The sequence below is a fragment of the Limulus polyphemus genome, unplaced genomic scaffold, assembly GCF_000517525.1.
Source record: "Limulus polyphemus unplaced genomic scaffold, Limulus_polyphemus-2.1.2 Scaffold2039, whole genome shotgun sequence".
Taxonomy (NCBI): Eukaryota; Metazoa; Arthropoda; class Merostomata; order Xiphosura; family Limulidae; genus Limulus; species Limulus polyphemus.
The window spans coordinates 118,449-137,389 of record NW_013667649.1 but is presented as its reverse complement, the minus strand read 5'-3'; the positions used below and the strand labels follow the sequence as shown (position 1 = coordinate 137,389).

Below are 18,941 nucleotides of genomic sequence, written 5' to 3'. Positions count from 1 at the left end.
CAAATGTCTAGGTATTGGAGGGTTGGTAATGTTGCTCCTACTTTAAAAAGGGGTGATAATTATTATCCTTGGAGTTATAGGCCAGCTAGCCTTTCTTTTTGTAATGAAATATATCATAAAGCCAACATAAGTTCATCAAAGGGAAATCTTGACTTACTAATCTGTTATCATTCTTAATTTTTTGACAAGAAGATGGGAAATATGTGGACTTGGTGTATTTATATATTCAAAAAGCATTTGATAAGGTGCCATACAAAGTATTTAGAATATCACATTGGTAGACATTTTGAAAAGACTAGTTAGTTGGGTTGTAGGTGATTAGATGAAAGAAAGCAAAAGTTATTAATGGAGTCCATTCAACCTGAACCCTTGTTATTAGTGGAATGCCTTAGGCTTCATTGGTTGGTATTTCGCTTTTGCTTATTTACATTAATGATATTGATAGTAATTAGTAATTCAGTAGTCTGCTGATGACATTAAACTACAGAGTATTTGTAGCTGTATTGAGAATTTTGATGTATTACAGAATAACTGGATTACTTGATATGTTGGACAAATATATTTTTTAAATGCCATTTAATTATGTTAAGTATATAGTATTGCATTTGGGTTATTATAACAAAAAAGTTAAAGACATAGGGCTCTGTTGGTCCACCTAGGCTGTCCCATCCACTGAACTAAATCTAAAAGCAAAAACTTTTTTATCAAACTTTTTCATAAACTCCTTTAAATTCATTATAACCATCAAGTATGAAAGCAACCCATTCCAAAGGCCATGAACACTGTTAAAAAAAAAACTGTCTTGGCTGAAAATTGCTACTACCCCACCAAAAATTGTATTTGTGCCCCCTTGTCCTACAATTCTCACCATTACATTAAAAAAAATTATGCTTAGACACAGTCAGTTCCCTTAACAGTCTTAAAAACCTCAATCATACCCCTCTAACTTTTTTCAACAGAAAGCAATTTCAAGAGATCTTAACATGGCCTCTAATAACAACCTTTCCATCCCAGGTATCATCCTAGTAGCACTCCTCCAAAGTTTTCCAACAATTCAGTGTCCTTTTTAAGATAAGGAGCCCACAAATGAACACCATATTCCAAGTGAGACCTAATCAGTAACCTATTCAATGAAATTATGACCTTCTTAGATGTATATTCAATACTTCTGTATATACAATCAAAACTCCTATTTGCCCTACCACTAGCAACAACTTGGATGGCTTAAGAGACTGATCAACCAAAACAACAAAAATATTTTCTTCTATAACACGATTTAGATTATTCCCATCAAAATTATACTTATCATTTAACCTATAGTAACCCACATTCATTATCTTGCAGTTGTTATAATTAAAAGCCACCTACTAAATAATCTAACTCCTTTTTCTTGTAAAGCAGCAGTATGCTCCTCGCACTCAGCAACATCCAAAACCTTAATATTGTCAGCAGATTTAAGCAATTTATTCAACATTCTTCCATCTGTGTCATTTATGTAAACTTAAAAAGAGTAAAGGTCCTAACACTGACCCTGAGTTATCACACTTGTTACTCCATTTATCACAACTCACTGATTTTTTCCATCTAGCCATTCTTATTTCCAATGAATCAACTTATACCTCACACCTATAGAAACAAATTTTTTAACAAGCCTTTTGTATGGCACTTTGTAAAATGTTACTTGAAAATCCAGATTACCTGTATGCATATCCTCCTATTCGTCGTCTTCTTTTCATCAATTCAGACCACTCCATGTCGTATGCTCCAAGTGATTCCAGTTTGGCCTGCTCAGATATAGTTTCCACTTCTGTGCAGGCTTTCAGTGTCACCTCCCCTTCCTTTGTCAACCTCAATCAGACACGAGTTATCTGTCCATTCCCACCTTCTGGCTTCACATGTGGCTTTTGTCCAGTTCCTTGCCAGACAATCTGAATTTTCCAGGTGTGTTGTATCATTGATTGCCCACCCTGAACGTCCTTTCTCGTTGGCAGTTTATCAGCATAAATGGTGTGCTTTCTGCTGTTGGTCACTCTGCCTTGGATATTGTCCTTCACAACCTTCCCTACCACAGTTGACTGCATTTTTTACCTGGCTCTTTGATGGGGGACTGTTAGTTTCCTCGATTGCTGGTTATTGAGCTGCATTATCTTGCATGTTCAGATTTACTGAGTTTTCCTCTGTCTTCAACTCTCAGGCATTGTCTTTGTTATTTCATTCATTTTCCTGTCCTCCCTGCCCTGTGTCTATCCTGGACTGGAATCTCAATGTTCGCCTTCACGCTCTCACTCATCCTCCGTGTGAACCTTTCATTAAAATCCATATTCCTTATGTTATTGGCTTGTGGCTGGCAGTGACCTGAGATCTTTGACTGATGCTTATCATGTATTGTTCCACAGTTCCTATGTTCTCCTCTTCCCTGACCATTCATTTTTGCTCAAGACTTCTTTTGCTAGAGAAGGTAATTTCACTTTTTCTTGCATTTCATTATCTTCCATTTCACACATTTATGACAGTTTGCCCCTCAGGCTGAGATATTCCCCTTACCTACCATTTTCTGGATCCAGTTCCCGGGGTGTCAAATACTGGTTGGAGATGGCCCAGCTACGTAAATCCTCACACGTGTTCTGGGCAGTATCCATTCTCCTACTGCAGATAGGCTTGAAAATACCCAGTACCATCAGGTTTTGGACTGGAGATGCACCCCAGGTTTGCGGTCACTCTTCCTACTATCTGGTGGATCTGGTGCTGCATAATCATTTGCATGTGGGTATGCAGAAGCAGGAGGTGGAAGGCTAGTGGTGAGCATTGAAAATTTGCATCAATAGAGAGCAGTGCTAATCAAGAAAAGCTATTATGTGAGAGAGGGGGGAAAGTATGTATTGGAAATCCTTTTCAATTTAGAAAATGTTAACTTTGAAGTATTGTGTTCAGTCTTGGTCTCCTTATATTAAGAAGGACATTGAATTGTTGGAAAGGTTTGAAAGGAGAGCTATTAGTATTATGTCTGTTATTAAAAGGTTGTAAAACAAGGAAAAGCTACGATTTCTGAATTTTTCTCTTGAAGAAAAGAAGTGCTAGAAAGGATCTGATTGAGGTTTTTAAGATTGCTAAGGGAATAGATAGTGTTAATGCATCATATTTTTTTGTACTTAATGATCTGAATGGTTGGGCAAGGGAACAAAAATATAAGTTTTGGAAGGGTAGGAGTGATCTTCAGCTAAGACAGTTTTACTTTTCCAGCAGGGTATATAGACTTTAGAATGGATTGCATTCAGGTGTATTGGATGAAATAAATTTATGGGAGTTTAAACAAAGGCTTGGTAAGTATTTAAATTTTTAAAAGCTGAACTTGAGTTGTTTTTTTATAGTTTAGTTTAGTTGATGGTACAGCCTCAGTGGTCCAGCAGGCCTCTTGTTCTCTTTAAGTGTTATGTCTCCAAAATACAACCCTGTTTCCTACCTTCTGTTATCTGCCCAACTTATTTTAACAAAAGGAGCAATTTTAAAAGATATTTTCTTTTGCTTGGTTAGCTCAACAGATTAGCAGTGTGGATAACGTAAATCCATTTCAAAATATATTTGCAATAAATATTTTTCTTTATTGTAAAATAAAAAATGGACATTATCGGATTTTAAGTTCAATTTTCAGGTTACTGCTCTATGTCCAAAAAATATTTTTAAATACTTTGAGTACCCACAAATTTGAAGCATTTCATAAAATTAGTTACACCTTTTGATTCATAAGTCAAAAATTTTTTATGCTACTCTCAATTTTTCATCAGACCAGTGAATTAAACCCAAACAAACCCTTAATAGTATTAATGGAAATAACTTGCAAATATGTGCCAGCAAGTGAAATTTTGTTCAAAGATTAGCAACCATAAGCATCTGTATATTTATTTCAATTAGAAAAGAACTTATATGATCGAAAAATTTACATGTACATAAAACTGGGGCTCAGTATTTTTGTGTGAAAGTGATTATATTCAAATTCAACTTAAGTTTAGTCATAGTTATTAAAGATTTTGATGCCCAACTCCAATGAAAAAAATTTCCATAACCTTGTGCATTCAAAGAATGAATTTTTTGTGATTTAAATATTTGAAAAAGCTGTAAAATATGTAGAAGTGTCTCATACTGCCGTATTGATAATAGAAATGTGGCATCAGTAGCATTGGGGAAATAACTACACGGTTTCAGTCTGGTGTCCATCTTTGACATTATGTTTCACAGCTGATGTCATCTATAAACTTAGTTCTGTTCCACCTGGATTTGTAAAAGTTTTTCCACTGCTACAAAACATACAATGCATAAATAAGACTCTTTATATATTTAAATAACAAGAACAGTTTAATTGGAAAAATGCCCTTTGGTGGTAGGGGAAGAAGCACAATCTTTCCAATGGGAAACTATGCCATTACAAAGTTAAAGAGACCTTGGAAAATGTTACTGTTTAAAACATTTTGTTGATGGGGGAAAAAATATCTTAGTATGCAAAATTGTTTTACCACACTGAAAAGGATAAAATTAAGTAAATGTGTTGTGGCAAATGTAAGAGATTCAGAAAAAAAACTTTAATCTTGAATACAAAATATGTTCCTCATTAGTTGTGTTTCAAAATACCTGTTTTACTGACTCAGGAAAGATATGTAACAAATAATTACAATATGAAAATTAACTAAGCTGGAAGAAATTTGTATGTTTCAAAATGTGGCCTATATGTTTTATCACTGAACGGTACAGTGTGTTAAAATTTAGGCATTACATGAAGCTTTCTATTAGCCTATTTTAGTATATATTCCTTTTATCATTAGAATAGCAATAGTAAGTAAATATCTGGTCATGATTTTTTCTCACCTTTTTTTTTTCACAATCAAAAACTAATTGATAATGATGAAAATATAGACTGAAAAATATATAATTATGATCTGTCACTGTGTAAACTTACCAAAAATAAACTTTTCTAAGCTAAGAGCATTGTCTACCTTTTTATGATGTTAGTTAATATAATTTTTTCATTAACTATTGCAAACTAAAAGAATGAAAAACAGCATTTAATTCTGTTCTCAATATAAATATACTGTTTAAAGTCCAGTTTTTCAGTTAAAAATTGTCATTCTTACTTTCTTTAATGTAGAATTAAACTAAATATTCGCATTTGATACTGTACGCGTATATGAACATAAAACATATACAACATCAGTGTGCCATGGTACCTATCTTTCATTTTTCTTTTTCCTTGATGGTAAAGTTTTGAATTAATTTTATTCTTGTCTATTTTTGTGTTATCCCTTTTTTTGTATATTATTTAGAAAGCTTTCCAAGATTCAATGCTAAATATGCATATGCATTGTATTTCAACTTCTTTAAACACAGCTTATTCTGTTGGTAAATTGGTAAACAATAACTGTATAAATATGACATTTATTTTTATTGCCTTTTATCAGGTTGTAAACTTTTAGATACTTGTGTTTTACTTATAAGTATTTAGTTCATGAAAGCAAATTCTAGCAATAAAAGTAGGATGAGCACAAAATTCGGTGCTACTATAGCATGTGGTAGATACTATCATCATCACTGTTTTAACTTTCATTTATTTGCAATTGGTGCTATTTATTATAAATAATATTTTAACCTAATAAAGTACAAAATACCATTACATAACATTTTTGAAGCAAATATAATCGCAATGAAATAAATTCCAACAATGCAAACCAGCAAAATTATAACCTAAATTTAAAGTACTCTTTTGGAACACAACTTATTAAATGATTATTATCTGCTGAACAAAAACATGGATAGGTATAAATTAATTTGCAAGAAATTATGTTTTAATGAATCATTAAAATGGTGATGCTGACAGTATCTGTGTAGACCACATTCTATAGTGTAAATATCTTTGTAGACTGCACGCTGTAGTAGCATTCAAAATTTTATGAAAAGGTAGTAACAAATAATTTCAGAAAGTACATTATACATTCATGTCAGTAGGTTAATTGTCTTTTATATTAAACAATTTTATGCACAATTGATCTTTATTGAATGTTCAAACAAATTTATCATAATTAACTGAACATTGCTGCCTTAAGAGTTTGTTAATTATGCTTCTAATACATAATCAGTTTTGTGTATTTTCAACTGAAGAAGATATTTATAACACTAACAATTGCTTTACTAACCTCTCAAGCTTCTGTAATATGCTACAAATATTCAATAGGAAATCCACAGTACTTTAAGTAGCACCTGTATGCAAAATGTACAAGATGTGTCTAAGTCCATTCCAATAGGCATGACTAATGTGTTTCATGTATAAAGCTGTTTAGATGTTGCTATGATCAGTACATGCAGGCATAGCTAAAATTATGCATCTGCCTGCATATGAAAGTGATTGGCTTTAGCATGCATTTTAAAACAAGATACAGAACTGAACCTGACATTTTGAATCGTGCATGTAATACTGTACATATTAAACCTCTTAAATACTTACTCAATTTAAAAAATGTAGTTTCATCATTTCTGTACAAATTGTTTATTCTTTTGTATTTTGTAAGCAGTTAGATAATAATGTTTTCTTTTTAACTAACCAGATGTTTAGTCATAGCTAGAGCATGTATTTAGATATCTATTTACCTTTGATTAATAAAATAATCCACTTTTACCAGTGATTATGTAATTTATTTTTATGTTTCTTTGTAGATGTATAGCAAAGGTCGGCTTACAGAAGAAAGCTTCTCTGTGAAAATGTGGTTGTTGACAAATGAAGAAATGGCTACAACATACCAGGTTTGAAACTTGTCCTTGCTAACATGGTATTTGTGAAATCTTTTTATTTTATTGAGGAGGTCCTAAATGTAACTATCTGTATCTGTTTATTTCAAAACTACACTTGCACATTTCAAGTATGTGAAGTATTGAGATGGAACTGTAGTCACTTTTATTGTGAAATTTGATAGCAAATTTGATTAAGAAACATAAGTAAAGGCAAGGAGAGAGAAGGCTATTTAAACCATTAAGGTCATCCCTACTCCAACTTGAATGTAGCTTTTCATGTTCAATTCATTCCTATAAACAGTTTTAAAAGCATTCAGATTAACAATATAAACTACATATTTAACTAAACCATTGTACAAGCTCTTAACGAAAATAAAATTGTTCCAAGACTTGTCTGTACTATGTTTCCAAAGCATCAACCCTTTACCCCAAATTTTGAAGTTCATATTTTCTACCATTTTATTACACCACTAAAGCAGACAACCTAATATAAAAAGCCTGTTTGCTCAAACACTAACAATTTTGAGCACCAGAAACAAGTCTGTTATACGTCTACTGCACTTAAGAGAAAACAATTTTCGAAACCATAACTCTCTTCTCACAATTTAAATGATGTAAATTACATCATTCTGGTATCCAATCTTTACATTCTTTTCAACATGTTGATATCCTCATGTATTAAGGAAACCAAAATTCCATATAAAACCTTACTTTCAACTAAGATAACTTCACTCCTGAAAGCAAGTCTATTTCATTAAGAAATAGATACAGATGTACTTTGTCACCAATGTTAAATTAGTTTTTCAAAAAAGACTTATATATCAGCATTCAACTGTCAACAATTTAATCGAGTATGTTTTATTAAACTAATTAACCTGCATTTACTAATAATTTTTAATGTTGCAGTTTAGACTGTACCATAAAACCATTTTTTTAACTTTGGTTGGAGGTGTCTTGTGGCATGTATTCTGTAACCTGTATTGTAGAAACTCTGTATTCAATGGTTTAGTTATTATATTTTCTAAAAACAAATTAAACTTTTAATTTATCATTGTTTATCTATAATCATATCATTTAAATTACTATGTAGGTTAGCTTGTTTGCTGGGGCTTTTATGGTACTAGCTTTGGTAGTGTGGAGAATTTCTCGTCGACAACGCCATTACGAAGTTCCTGCTCGAGACATTCGTAAAGGGCACAGGTGGTGCCAAGTGGATATTTTATCCCACACTGCATACTGCAATGTTTGTGAAGGACTGATTGTGGATGGTTGGTACTGTGATTCATGTGGAGTTTGTGCTGACCATGGCTGTTTTAGAAAAGCTGACAAAGGAATCTCTTGCAAATTCCTTTCCAGAGCTGGTAATTCATCCATAAAACATCACTGGGTTAAAGGTAAGGTATAATGAATTCAGGTAATTCATAAGGTAAAATAAGACATGATGATTTTTTATCCCCTAAACTTTACATTTAAACTTGCGTAATGGTCAGTTGCTAAAATTGCAAAGTGTTACCAAACAAATGAAAACTTTAGAATTTTTACATACATCTTCAATGGGTTTTGCATTGTTTCTAAATTGATTAAAGAAAGAAAACTGGGTAAAATATGCAAAAAAACTACCTTATCAGACTCCTGATACCACTGTTGACTACAGAAACATTATGCCATTCACTTCTGTACTGATTACAGCTTTACTTCCAATACGATATCTTACCACTTTTCATACAATAGCTTTTCTCATTCATTGCTGCCCTCTATATGCATAATTTTTTTGCATACTACCAGTCTTGAAAGTCCCACCTAGCTCACAATTAATGTGGTTTACTGTGTCTTCCCATATAATTTATCATTCAACAACCTTCTACCAACAAGATATTGGTTTGCAAAAAATACACAGGCATGACTGCTGTGGAGTTCAAATACTGATAAGATCTAAGTTCAATAAACTGAGAGAAATCTAAATGTTTAAAACCATCACTAGTTATCTTTAGCACTAAACAATACAGCCTAACTATGGTTAGACATTCTTACTGTCTTGGTTATAGCATTTTATTTGAAATTTGTGGCTTCTACATGAACATGAATTTATTTTTTGTAGGCATAGATAATTTTCTGTAATGTATTCATCATATTAAAAAAAAAAAAGAGTATATTTTGTACATACATTTTTCATGTAATTTAATACCATTATTTACATTTGTTAATATTAATTTTTTATTTTACTTATTTATTACTATTTTAGTCCTTTTACTAATTCCTCCCAGTGGCTTAATAGTAGGTCTGAGAGCTTATATTGCTCAAAACCAGGTTTTGATACCCATGATCAGCACAGCATGAATAGCCCATTATGTAGCTTTATGTTTAACAACAAACAAAAAAAACTTTTACAAATTCTTCAATATACCTGCATATTTTCTTATTTTCCTTTCCTCATCTTTCATTTTCCTTTCTGCTTTCAGTCTTTCTTATTTTTACATCACTTCACATTTTTGTATATGTACCATTGCCTCATCTTTTTTTTCAGTACATCTTCTACATATTTTATTTCTTGACTTCTCATTGTTTCTCTCCTATATGCATATTTCTGCATCTTAATTTGGTCTCTAATTATTAATGTATCTCTCTAAATTTGAAGACTGAAATTAGAGATAATGAAGCATATATGAAGGACAAAATTGATGGTGGCTTAAAAAACCCTTTGGAATGGAAATGGTTAGAAAAAGTCAGTTGTAAAATCCTCTGAAATTAATAGGGACACTTATTTCTGAATAAAAGGGTTAGTTTCATTAAAACCTGTGTAGAAGGTGTCAGGTGTGCCAAATAATGCAATTTTAAGTGTTAAAACCCCTGAAGTTTTCAGAGGCCATCACCACTGGACCCCTGCCCACATCAGCCTCAGTAGCTTTCCAGAAATTTTCACTTTGACTATTCTTATCTATGATTGATAGATACACTTTAGAAACAAAGTTTTTAATCTTTGTTGTGAGGAGCTTTCACATATATATATGTGTTAAATTTCATATATGCATACTCACTTTCAATGCTCTTTTGTTTTTCTGTTTTGTAGTTCGTTAAGCAACAGATTTTTCTGTAAACTGGTAAATGATTATTTAAGGTTACATGATTTTATTTACTTCCTTTTATAAATGTAACCAAAGAGTATGATTTACTTCCAAACATTGAAGTCATCAAATGAAATATTAACAACAGAAATAAGATGAAAACAATATGAAGTAATAAACAACTTCAGAATTAAAGTACCTAATTTAACTATTATAATAAACAATAAAACAATGACAAACAAACTGCACTACTTGCATATTTAACCTTGGTTGAAGTCCCTTGATCAAAATTGACTTTCATTTACACATAGTTCCTTTAAACGTAACTTGTTCTTCACTTATATGCTCATTACTTTCATTTGGCACATGGTTCTTAATGTTAAAAAATTATATTTCAAATTTAAGTGTTCTTGTATGCAAGTTAGGAGTCACCTAGTGTGAATCTAGTATAACCTCAAAACATTTATGATATCTACATAATATTTGACATCTTTATTTCAAGTATTTTTGACTCAAAAATATTTTAGATTTGAGATTTTTTCACTTTGTAACATTAATTTAATGTAATTCACAAAGAAAAATATAAAAAATGTTCAAGCTTATATTTTGACAATTCCAAAGAGCCTCACCTGTAAACAACACATATATTGGTGTTTTTAGAATAGTTATATTTGCAAAAGAAATTATCATCACTTGTGAATATAATTATTAATGTTTTATTTTTCATACAATTCTCATTCTCTTTCTGTGATTTTGTTAGTACAGCCTCATGTTCCCAACTTTTTCTGGTAAAAGTTTGCATACTATTGCATAGAGCAGATTATAAACTATTTACATCAATATAGAGTGAATAACGGGGTGTGAGAAGCAATTTATTATTCCAAGGGAAAGTAATAAAACCTAGCTCCTGCAGAGAAGATCAAAGGGATCTAATGGGAATTTTAGAACATTTAAGAATAAATCATATACCTGGATAATTTTTAATAGTTTCCTTAGATATTCATTTCATTTCTGAAATTGCTTTCTTGTCAAATTATTTGTATAAAAAATACTAAAATGTTCTTGTATGATAAGACATCAGATAAGCCTAGTAAAGTTTATAGAGTACAGTAGGCAACGGCTAAAATTATGTGATGAGTTAATTTGTAATTTTTTTTTAATATTGTCAAGTTTATTGTATTTAAACAACATAATAAATAAAAGAACTTACAAGTATATTTATTAGATATAAACAGATTTTGCCCACAAATACTGTTAGCAAAAGTATTACCTATCCTGCTCTTGCACCATTTTGAAATCCCAAGTTCAAGATCACCAATACATCTGTGTCAGTGTTTGCAGTATTTCTTATGATGGTGACTACTGCAATTGGTAAAATAAGATATCAAAAGAAATATGTTAATATGATATATAAAATAGAACTTTCTGATCAGCATTAACATAAGAACATAACATAATGTTTTGGGACAACATGGGACCTATTGGTCCATCTCGGCTGTTCCATCCTCTAAACTAAATTAAAATAAAAATCTTAAAGCCAGCCCATATCATTCATATACTTATCAAGCTTTTTCTTAAACTCACTCAAATTTACTGCCAACATCCGAAGGTAACCCATTCCAAAGGCCAACCACCCTGTTAGAAAAATGAAACTGTCTTAGCTGAAGATGACTCCTACCTTGCTAAAATTTACAATCTTAAACACCTCAATCAGATCCTCCCTAACTCAGCCTCTCCTTGTATGACAACCTCTCCATCCCAGGCACCATTCTAGTAATCCTTCTCTGATCCCTTTCCAACAATTCAATGTCTTTCTTAAGGTAAAGAGCCCAAGACTGTTTTTAATAACATAATTTTAGAAACTTCCCATCATATTTTTTGGAAAACTAAAATAACATACATTTCATAAACCAAAACTAGATACCATTTATTAAGTTTGTTCTATGTTTCATGTAGTTTTATTAAGTATTTCCTCTGTGAAAAAATATAAAACATAGGATATTAGTGACACCTCTCCAGTCAGAAAGAGTTAATTCAGCTTATGGGTAGATTTGATGACAAAGCTCACCTAAACAGTTGATTCAACGTGCTTGTTTACCTTTATATAGCAACAGTAAAGCAATTTTCTCTTTAGTAATATTCCAATTTGGTTGTATAGGAATGGCTATACCACCCCTATGACTACTGGCTACTAACTTTTTTAGTAGGAAATGTTGCCCTCATTATGTTTCATTCTAAAACAAACTAATGGAAGAAACTGTTTACAATTTGACAGTAAAGCTCATAAAAGTATGTAGTTTCAGAAATATTTTCTAATAAAAAAATTTTTATTTAATGTAATTATTTGCACTCACACTCTAGTTCACCTGCAAGGTGAGTTTTATATGAAGTATAAAAGTACTATTTTTTATCTTTACAGTTTTCACATTTCATTTGTATAATCCCTAGAATCTCGTAAATAAAAAAATAAAAGTTTTTTAAGGTAAATATTTATATTTTCCATTTTCTCTACTATATCACTAACTCTATTCACTATCATCAACATACAGTGCAATGAAATGTTTAAAATTAACAAATGAAAATATGTACATACCTTTCAACTCTTCCTGGAAATCCACTAGAATAGTCATATTTTTCTTATATGCATAATTTCATGTCATTATCTTTTCACTTATAGTTTATTTTTTATTTCCTTTCAAATTCTTCATCTGTTATCATTTATGACCATACATCAGCTGAGCTTTATGAAGGTATTTCAGCATGTTTCCTGAAGAGATGCATTGCTGAAACAATATGGCACTTAAAAGAAAGCCATTTTGCCTTTCACAATCCAGGCAACAAGTTAAGCTTATAAAATTCATTAAACCATTCAAATATGATTTTTAAAATACACGTAATACATAATTAACTAAAGTATTAAAGTAAGACCTAAATACAACTTAACTGTCTCTCTAATTATAGCATATACAGGTAAGAAACCACTAAGTGCTATAATCAATAAAGCAGACAAAAATATGTAATTTACATGTACACTGAAGAAAACTGCATGCCAATTTCAAATTAACCATTGATAGACTATAGTGTAAACTGAGCTCTTTCTAACGACTATATACACTTGTGTCAACTAACTACATGTACATTGTAGATCTCAAGGCAACGTATAGAAGGTGGGTGTGGCAACTGTGAAAGGCTTGAAAATTTACTTCCCAGTGAATACAGTTGTAGGACTTTGGATATTACATACCTGGTGTCTACATACTCATGTACATTGCCAGTTTATGTTGCTTAGAGTGAACCATTGCTAAAGTCTAGATTTTTCAAAGCATGTGGATCACATGACAAGAAAACTGCAGTTTAAGAATTTTTTTGAAAGGTTTCCTTTGAAATGAAGTAATTAAAACTTAAATATCATAAAAATACAAATTGTAACATACATTATAATGTTAATTTCCTTGACATATATTGAGTGTAAAGTGGTTTAATTAAATTTTGAATGTAATGCAGTACCATACACAGAAAGGAATTTATAAATGGTGCCGGGGCCAACAGAGTTAAGTAATCAGTAATAATATTGTTTTTAATAACTATTGGAAAGACATTTTTGCATTAAGTATGTTTTGTTGTTTTCTATTTCTTTATGTAAAAAATCATATGTAGTGGTAACTGTTTGCTTTGTATACTCAATAAATTAGTATTTTTTTTTCTTAAAAAATGTATAAAATTCTAAATTTCAAAATACACACATTACAATATTTTCAAAACAATTCCCAGTGGTTATTTCTGCCAGATGGGACTTGGATTTACCTTGGGACACAGGTGAGGGCTCTTCTTCCATCCATTTCTCATTATAATATCTATCCCATGTATGTGTTTAGCCAAGACGAATGACCTAACACTCCACCCACCATTAGCACTGGATTTTCCTGATATCCATTCCTCTGCTATTACAGTAATAAAACAAAAGAAAGAACATAGGGCAAAAATTATGCCCTGCTTGAAATAAAGGTAATCTTCCACCAGGTGCTGCTGCACTAAGCATTTCCTGATCTCATGGAACTAATCCCATGGCGTTCCCCCTTTCTTGTTTATATTTCAGAAAGGAGATCATCTTTATAATTGATTCGCAGCAGCCCCTGTACCATCTTCAGTGTGGGATTATAGCTCTTAATGGTGCATAGAGGTAAGTAGCATTTCTGATATTAACATTTTCTTTACCTGAAAATGTATTTCAGATAGATACTTACCTCTCTACACCACCTCCCACCCTTCCTGGTGTATTCTGTTTGTCTTAATAAGAATGAGCTTATGATCATATGCTAGTGCTCAAGGGGGTTACTGTGCATGAAGGTTCTGTTGCCCTCCTATTGGTGAAGGACTACAGTATTATGATGATTATGGCATGAGACAAGTGTAGGTGGTGAGTTCAGTCAACCTAGATTAATGTCTCAAGTGGAGTACCTCAGGGCTCAATGATAGGACCTTTGCTCTCTTTGATTTACATCATTCACATAAATGAATAAATGGACAATAAATTATTTAGATTTGCTGATGATATTAAACTCTTGGGTGTAGCTGGCTGTGAGATTGCTGTTGCTGGTGTACAAATGATTTGGATTCATTGGTGAGTTGGGCAAATAAATAACAGATGGCTTTCAATTGTAATAAATTCAAGGTAATGCACGTGGGATGCATTCCTTTTGATAGGAATAACCTTAAAAATGTTATGGAAGAAAATGATCTTGGTATTTGTTTGAACAGTCTTAGCTATCCAAGCAGTGTGCTATTGCTAATTGCAGGGCAAATAGGATTTTAGATTGTATCTACATAAATATTGAATACAGGACTAATGAGATTATAATACCACTAGCAAAAGTATCCATCCCCAGTGGCAGGAAAAGCTTATGTTAATCTATCAATTTAAATTATTCAATGGACTTTAAAAAAGGTTAATTATGTTGCACTCTTGGTTTCTCTCAGAGCCAAAACTTTGAGCTACTTATATTAACCACTGTGAAAAGTAATTGTTGAGCATTTCATTTATACTAAGAGCTGCTCAACAATAACATTTTTATTCCTAAAGTTACGTCACATTTTTAAATGTGAATGATAATATGATTAATTTGTAACAATTTAGTGTAGAATATCCTGCTTGTGAAATAAAATTTGGTATCAGTGTTATTCTTGCCTGTTCTTCTGTCATTTCAAAAGTGAATGTTGAGCTTTGCCTGCATGCACAACTTTCAAACAGGAGACAGATGAACGCTGTTGCTAGTGGAAGGACAAATAGTACTTTACATTGTTATTACAGCAGTATTGAACATAATTCTAAAGAAGTTATAACTTCATTGTATATGTTGCTGGTTAGACCACATTTGGAGTACTGTGTTCCTTACCTTAGAAAGGATATTGAATTGTTGGAAAGGGTCCAGAGGAGGGCTACTAGAATGATACCTTGGATGAAAAGGTTATCATATGAGTATAGGTTAAAAGGAACAAAAATATAAATTTTTATAGGGTAGGAGTCATCTTCAGTTAAGACAGCTTTATTCTTTTAACAAGTTGGTTGAACTTTGGAATGAATTTCCTTCAGATGTGGTAGATGCAGTTAATTTAAGGGAGTTTAAGGGAAAACTTGATAATATTGGAAAGCTAAGGGCTGGCTTTGAGCTTGTCTTTTTTTTATTTTAAAGTTTAGTACAGCAGATGGGGTGGCCTAGATTGACCAACAAGTCACTTGTTTTTAAGTTATATGTGTGTGTGTATATGCATATATTCATTGCTGTTTAGTGGTTACAATACATAATTAGAAAACCAGCTATACATGTGCAAGTATTACACACAGTCAGTCTAACAACACATCTCTCTTTATGAGCATTAAGAACTATATATGGTACTAACTTAAGAACCTGATGGCCTTATTTTATAATATTCATCTGCCAATGAGTTTTCTTTTTTGATTTAATAGGTACCTAGATAATTATATTGTAGGTTTATTTGTAACTGTGTCCAATTTTACAGATTTTAATTACATTATTTAAAATTTATTTTACTTTGTTTGTTTATTCTTTTTCTCTACTAACTATATATTACCTTTATCTGGCTTTGTTATTATCATATTTTAATTTTGACTTAAATTCTGTAAGGTTTGAGATTCATTCTTATTTATATTTATGGGTTTACTTTAAAAATCGTGGTTGTTAAGTGACATTCAAACATTACTGTATACTTGAGTTCTGCATTATGTTGAAAGACTCAGGCCAGGCTTAAAAATATTTTTGTTTTCTGTAACCCTAAACTAATTTAAAATGTGGGTAGGTAATTTTTTTTTTTCAAATTGGTTGGCAAAGAAAGTTTTGGAAATATCACTAGTTCCATTATCACGTAAAACGTAATGCATTAAACCTGAATACAATTACTATCAACATTTATTCTATGAAGAGAATTACAGAAATTTCACTTTTGAAACACATACTTACTTGTTCGATATTGAACTCAATAGACAAATTTGAATTGACTGTTTTATGATTTGTTCTTCGTTTCATCTCATTTGCCAAGTAAATCTACAAGTTCTTCTATCCATGTGGATAAGATTCCAATTGGAATAAATTTGTTTTTGATCCTAATCGTCAATCCACAAGAACATTTTTCAGAGACTGATACACTGAACATACTTGTGTTCACCATGTTGCTGATGCATGCTTGTCAATAGTAAATTCTTCCCTTCTATTAGTTTAGCATGAAGGGTCCTGGAGATGAAATAAGCCCTGTTGTCAAACCTCAATGCACTGACAAATCAAAATTGAGCTGTCAGTTGGTAATCAGGTGATGTCCTCCCATGTCGTTGTGGACTGCATGAATTTCCGAGAAAAAATATTCAAACCATAATATGGCAAATTTTGTTAGATGGGTTTGTTTATCAGCAGAAATGGTTGAAAATAAAAATTTCTCAGGCCATAATGTCAAAACAAAATCTCTCAGTCAGCTCAATTTCAGACAGTTGGTCAGATTACAGCAAGCAGAAAAATTTTAAGCCTGGCTTAATTGCTGCCAAGCCAAGTTATTTATTTAGGTAACTCCTGCAATAAATATTAAGAATTCTTAAATTATTTTGGTGGAATAACACATTTTAAGCCATTATTGAGGCTAATACATTTTTCTTTGTCCATTAAAATATAATTACACAGGTTAAAGATTATCTCATCAGAATTATAACAAAAAAATCTTTCTTAGATTTTCTTAGCTGGTTTAAGTAAATGGATATAATCTATTTTACTAGTTTGCTCCTTTAAAAATGAATAATATTCTATTTGTTTTTCAATAACTGTATGCTTTTAAATTCCAAACACTTGCTTGAATGATTATGTTGGGGAATACACTTTAAAGTTAACATATCTAAGTGTTATATTTTTAATTTTACATTGTTCAATAAAATATCGAGGTCTAACTGATTTTTATAATGCTTAAAATGTAGTTGTGTGTTGGTAATTATAATAGGTTCATGTTTTGAAAATCTAGGACATAAATTTTAGCGAGCTGGGGATGTCTCAGTGGTTTAGCATGCCAGACTGTGAGTCTGAAACTGAAAATCAGAGTTTCTTGGTCCATTGTCACAAAAATGCACTCCACACTTAAGGGCCATACGTGTACTATAAGAGTGATGGCTAAATCTCACTAAATGGTTAGCCATAAAGTAGCTCAAGAGCTAGTGATAGGTACTGTTGAAAAAGTGCCTTCCCTCTAGTGTACTAATCCCCAGAAGGTGGTCCATGGGCTACATCTGGCCATCAAAAGCCAGATTTGTGGCCATTACCTTGTATATTAGGAATGATGTATTCCCCAACAAGCCTAGATCTTTATAATCATTAGTTGAACTGACCCAGTGTAGAAAATTCTTGGGGACTGCTGTTCTAGTCTGTCAGTAATAGAAATAATTACATAAATATTTTCTTTGAACTTAAAAGATAAGCAACAATTTACAAAGTGAACTAACCTGATTCAGTTTTGGCCTCAATTTATGAATAAGCTCTATTTTAAATGGAGATTTGTTCATCGTTTTCCCTTGTTAAGAACTTAAAATTGAAATAGATGGCTACATCAAACTTTCCTTGGCCATGCCAAGATACACTTGATTTAATTGGCATTCTTAAAATTTTTTTTTTCTTTCACTGATGTAAACTTGTAAGCAGCATAGTAAAGGAAATTGATAAATTACATCTGTTGTTTACAATAAAGAAATACAACCTCTGTATGTGAAGAAGTACTGTAGACAACATTTTGGTTTAAAAATGCATCATAGTTGTAAATACAATTATATATTATGAAATAGGGCACATTATTGTTTCTTAACATACAAAGTGTACTATATTTTTTCATATTTGGCAAGGTTATATGAAGAAGATGCTTAGGAACTTCATGTGTCCATGATTTATTAGTTTTGTTTCTTCAAATAATCACAAATTACTCAATCAGTCAAATAGATAGATAAGTCATTTGTGTAAATAATATTTCTGATGCTGCAAAGTTATTTATGAAAAAATTCCTAAGTGCTTGAGATTTTATATGCATGATGAACTAAAATCTCCACAAGGTTTTCTATAAACACAGCTGGTATATAACTTCTAGAATTAAAATAAATGCTAGTAAATGTTTACTTATGGGAAACTTCACATTCAAAATTACCATTGGCACTGCATATATCTGATACTAGGAGATCCTGTTCAGTCAAGATCTTGGCAAGCTTTCTCTGTCATGAAATTGCTCCTGACAATGTTCTAACTGCATATTGGCAAGCAGATTGATGTGCTTCTGTATTTCGGGTTTGTTCCTGGCTTCTCATAGGGTGATGCCTCATAACTTAGTGAGTAAGCCTATCTCCTTCTTTCTGTAACTTGCATCCTGATGTTTTAATTTATTTCTCAAAGTTTCATAAGTCATTTTTTCATTTGGCAATTTTTGGCATCATGATTTTTGATGTTTTTTATCACTTTATACTCATACTGAAGTAAAAAAATACATTTGTGACCTATGAAGATTGAGTTACTACAAAATGTTTGCAAATTTGTATGCAACGAACTTCGTATGAAGGATTTGCAATTCCTTCGGTCACAG

The 18,941-nt window shown here is 31.7% G+C and overlaps 1 protein-coding gene across 1 annotated transcript in view; it reads left to right on the top strand.

The window, feature by feature from the left end:
- LOC106465750 (diacylglycerol kinase epsilon-like) overlaps positions 1 to 18,941 on the top strand; it is a 63,268-nt gene that overhangs the window by 2,892 nt on the left and 41,435 nt on the right. Inside the window, exons 2-3 of the mRNA XM_022393677.1 lie at positions 6,697 to 6,783; positions 7,862 to 8,165. Coding sequence (XP_022249385.1) covers positions 6,697 to 6,783; positions 7,862 to 8,165 — 391 coding nt within the window. The remainder of the gene's footprint in view (positions 1 to 6,696; positions 6,784 to 7,861; positions 8,166 to 18,941) is intronic.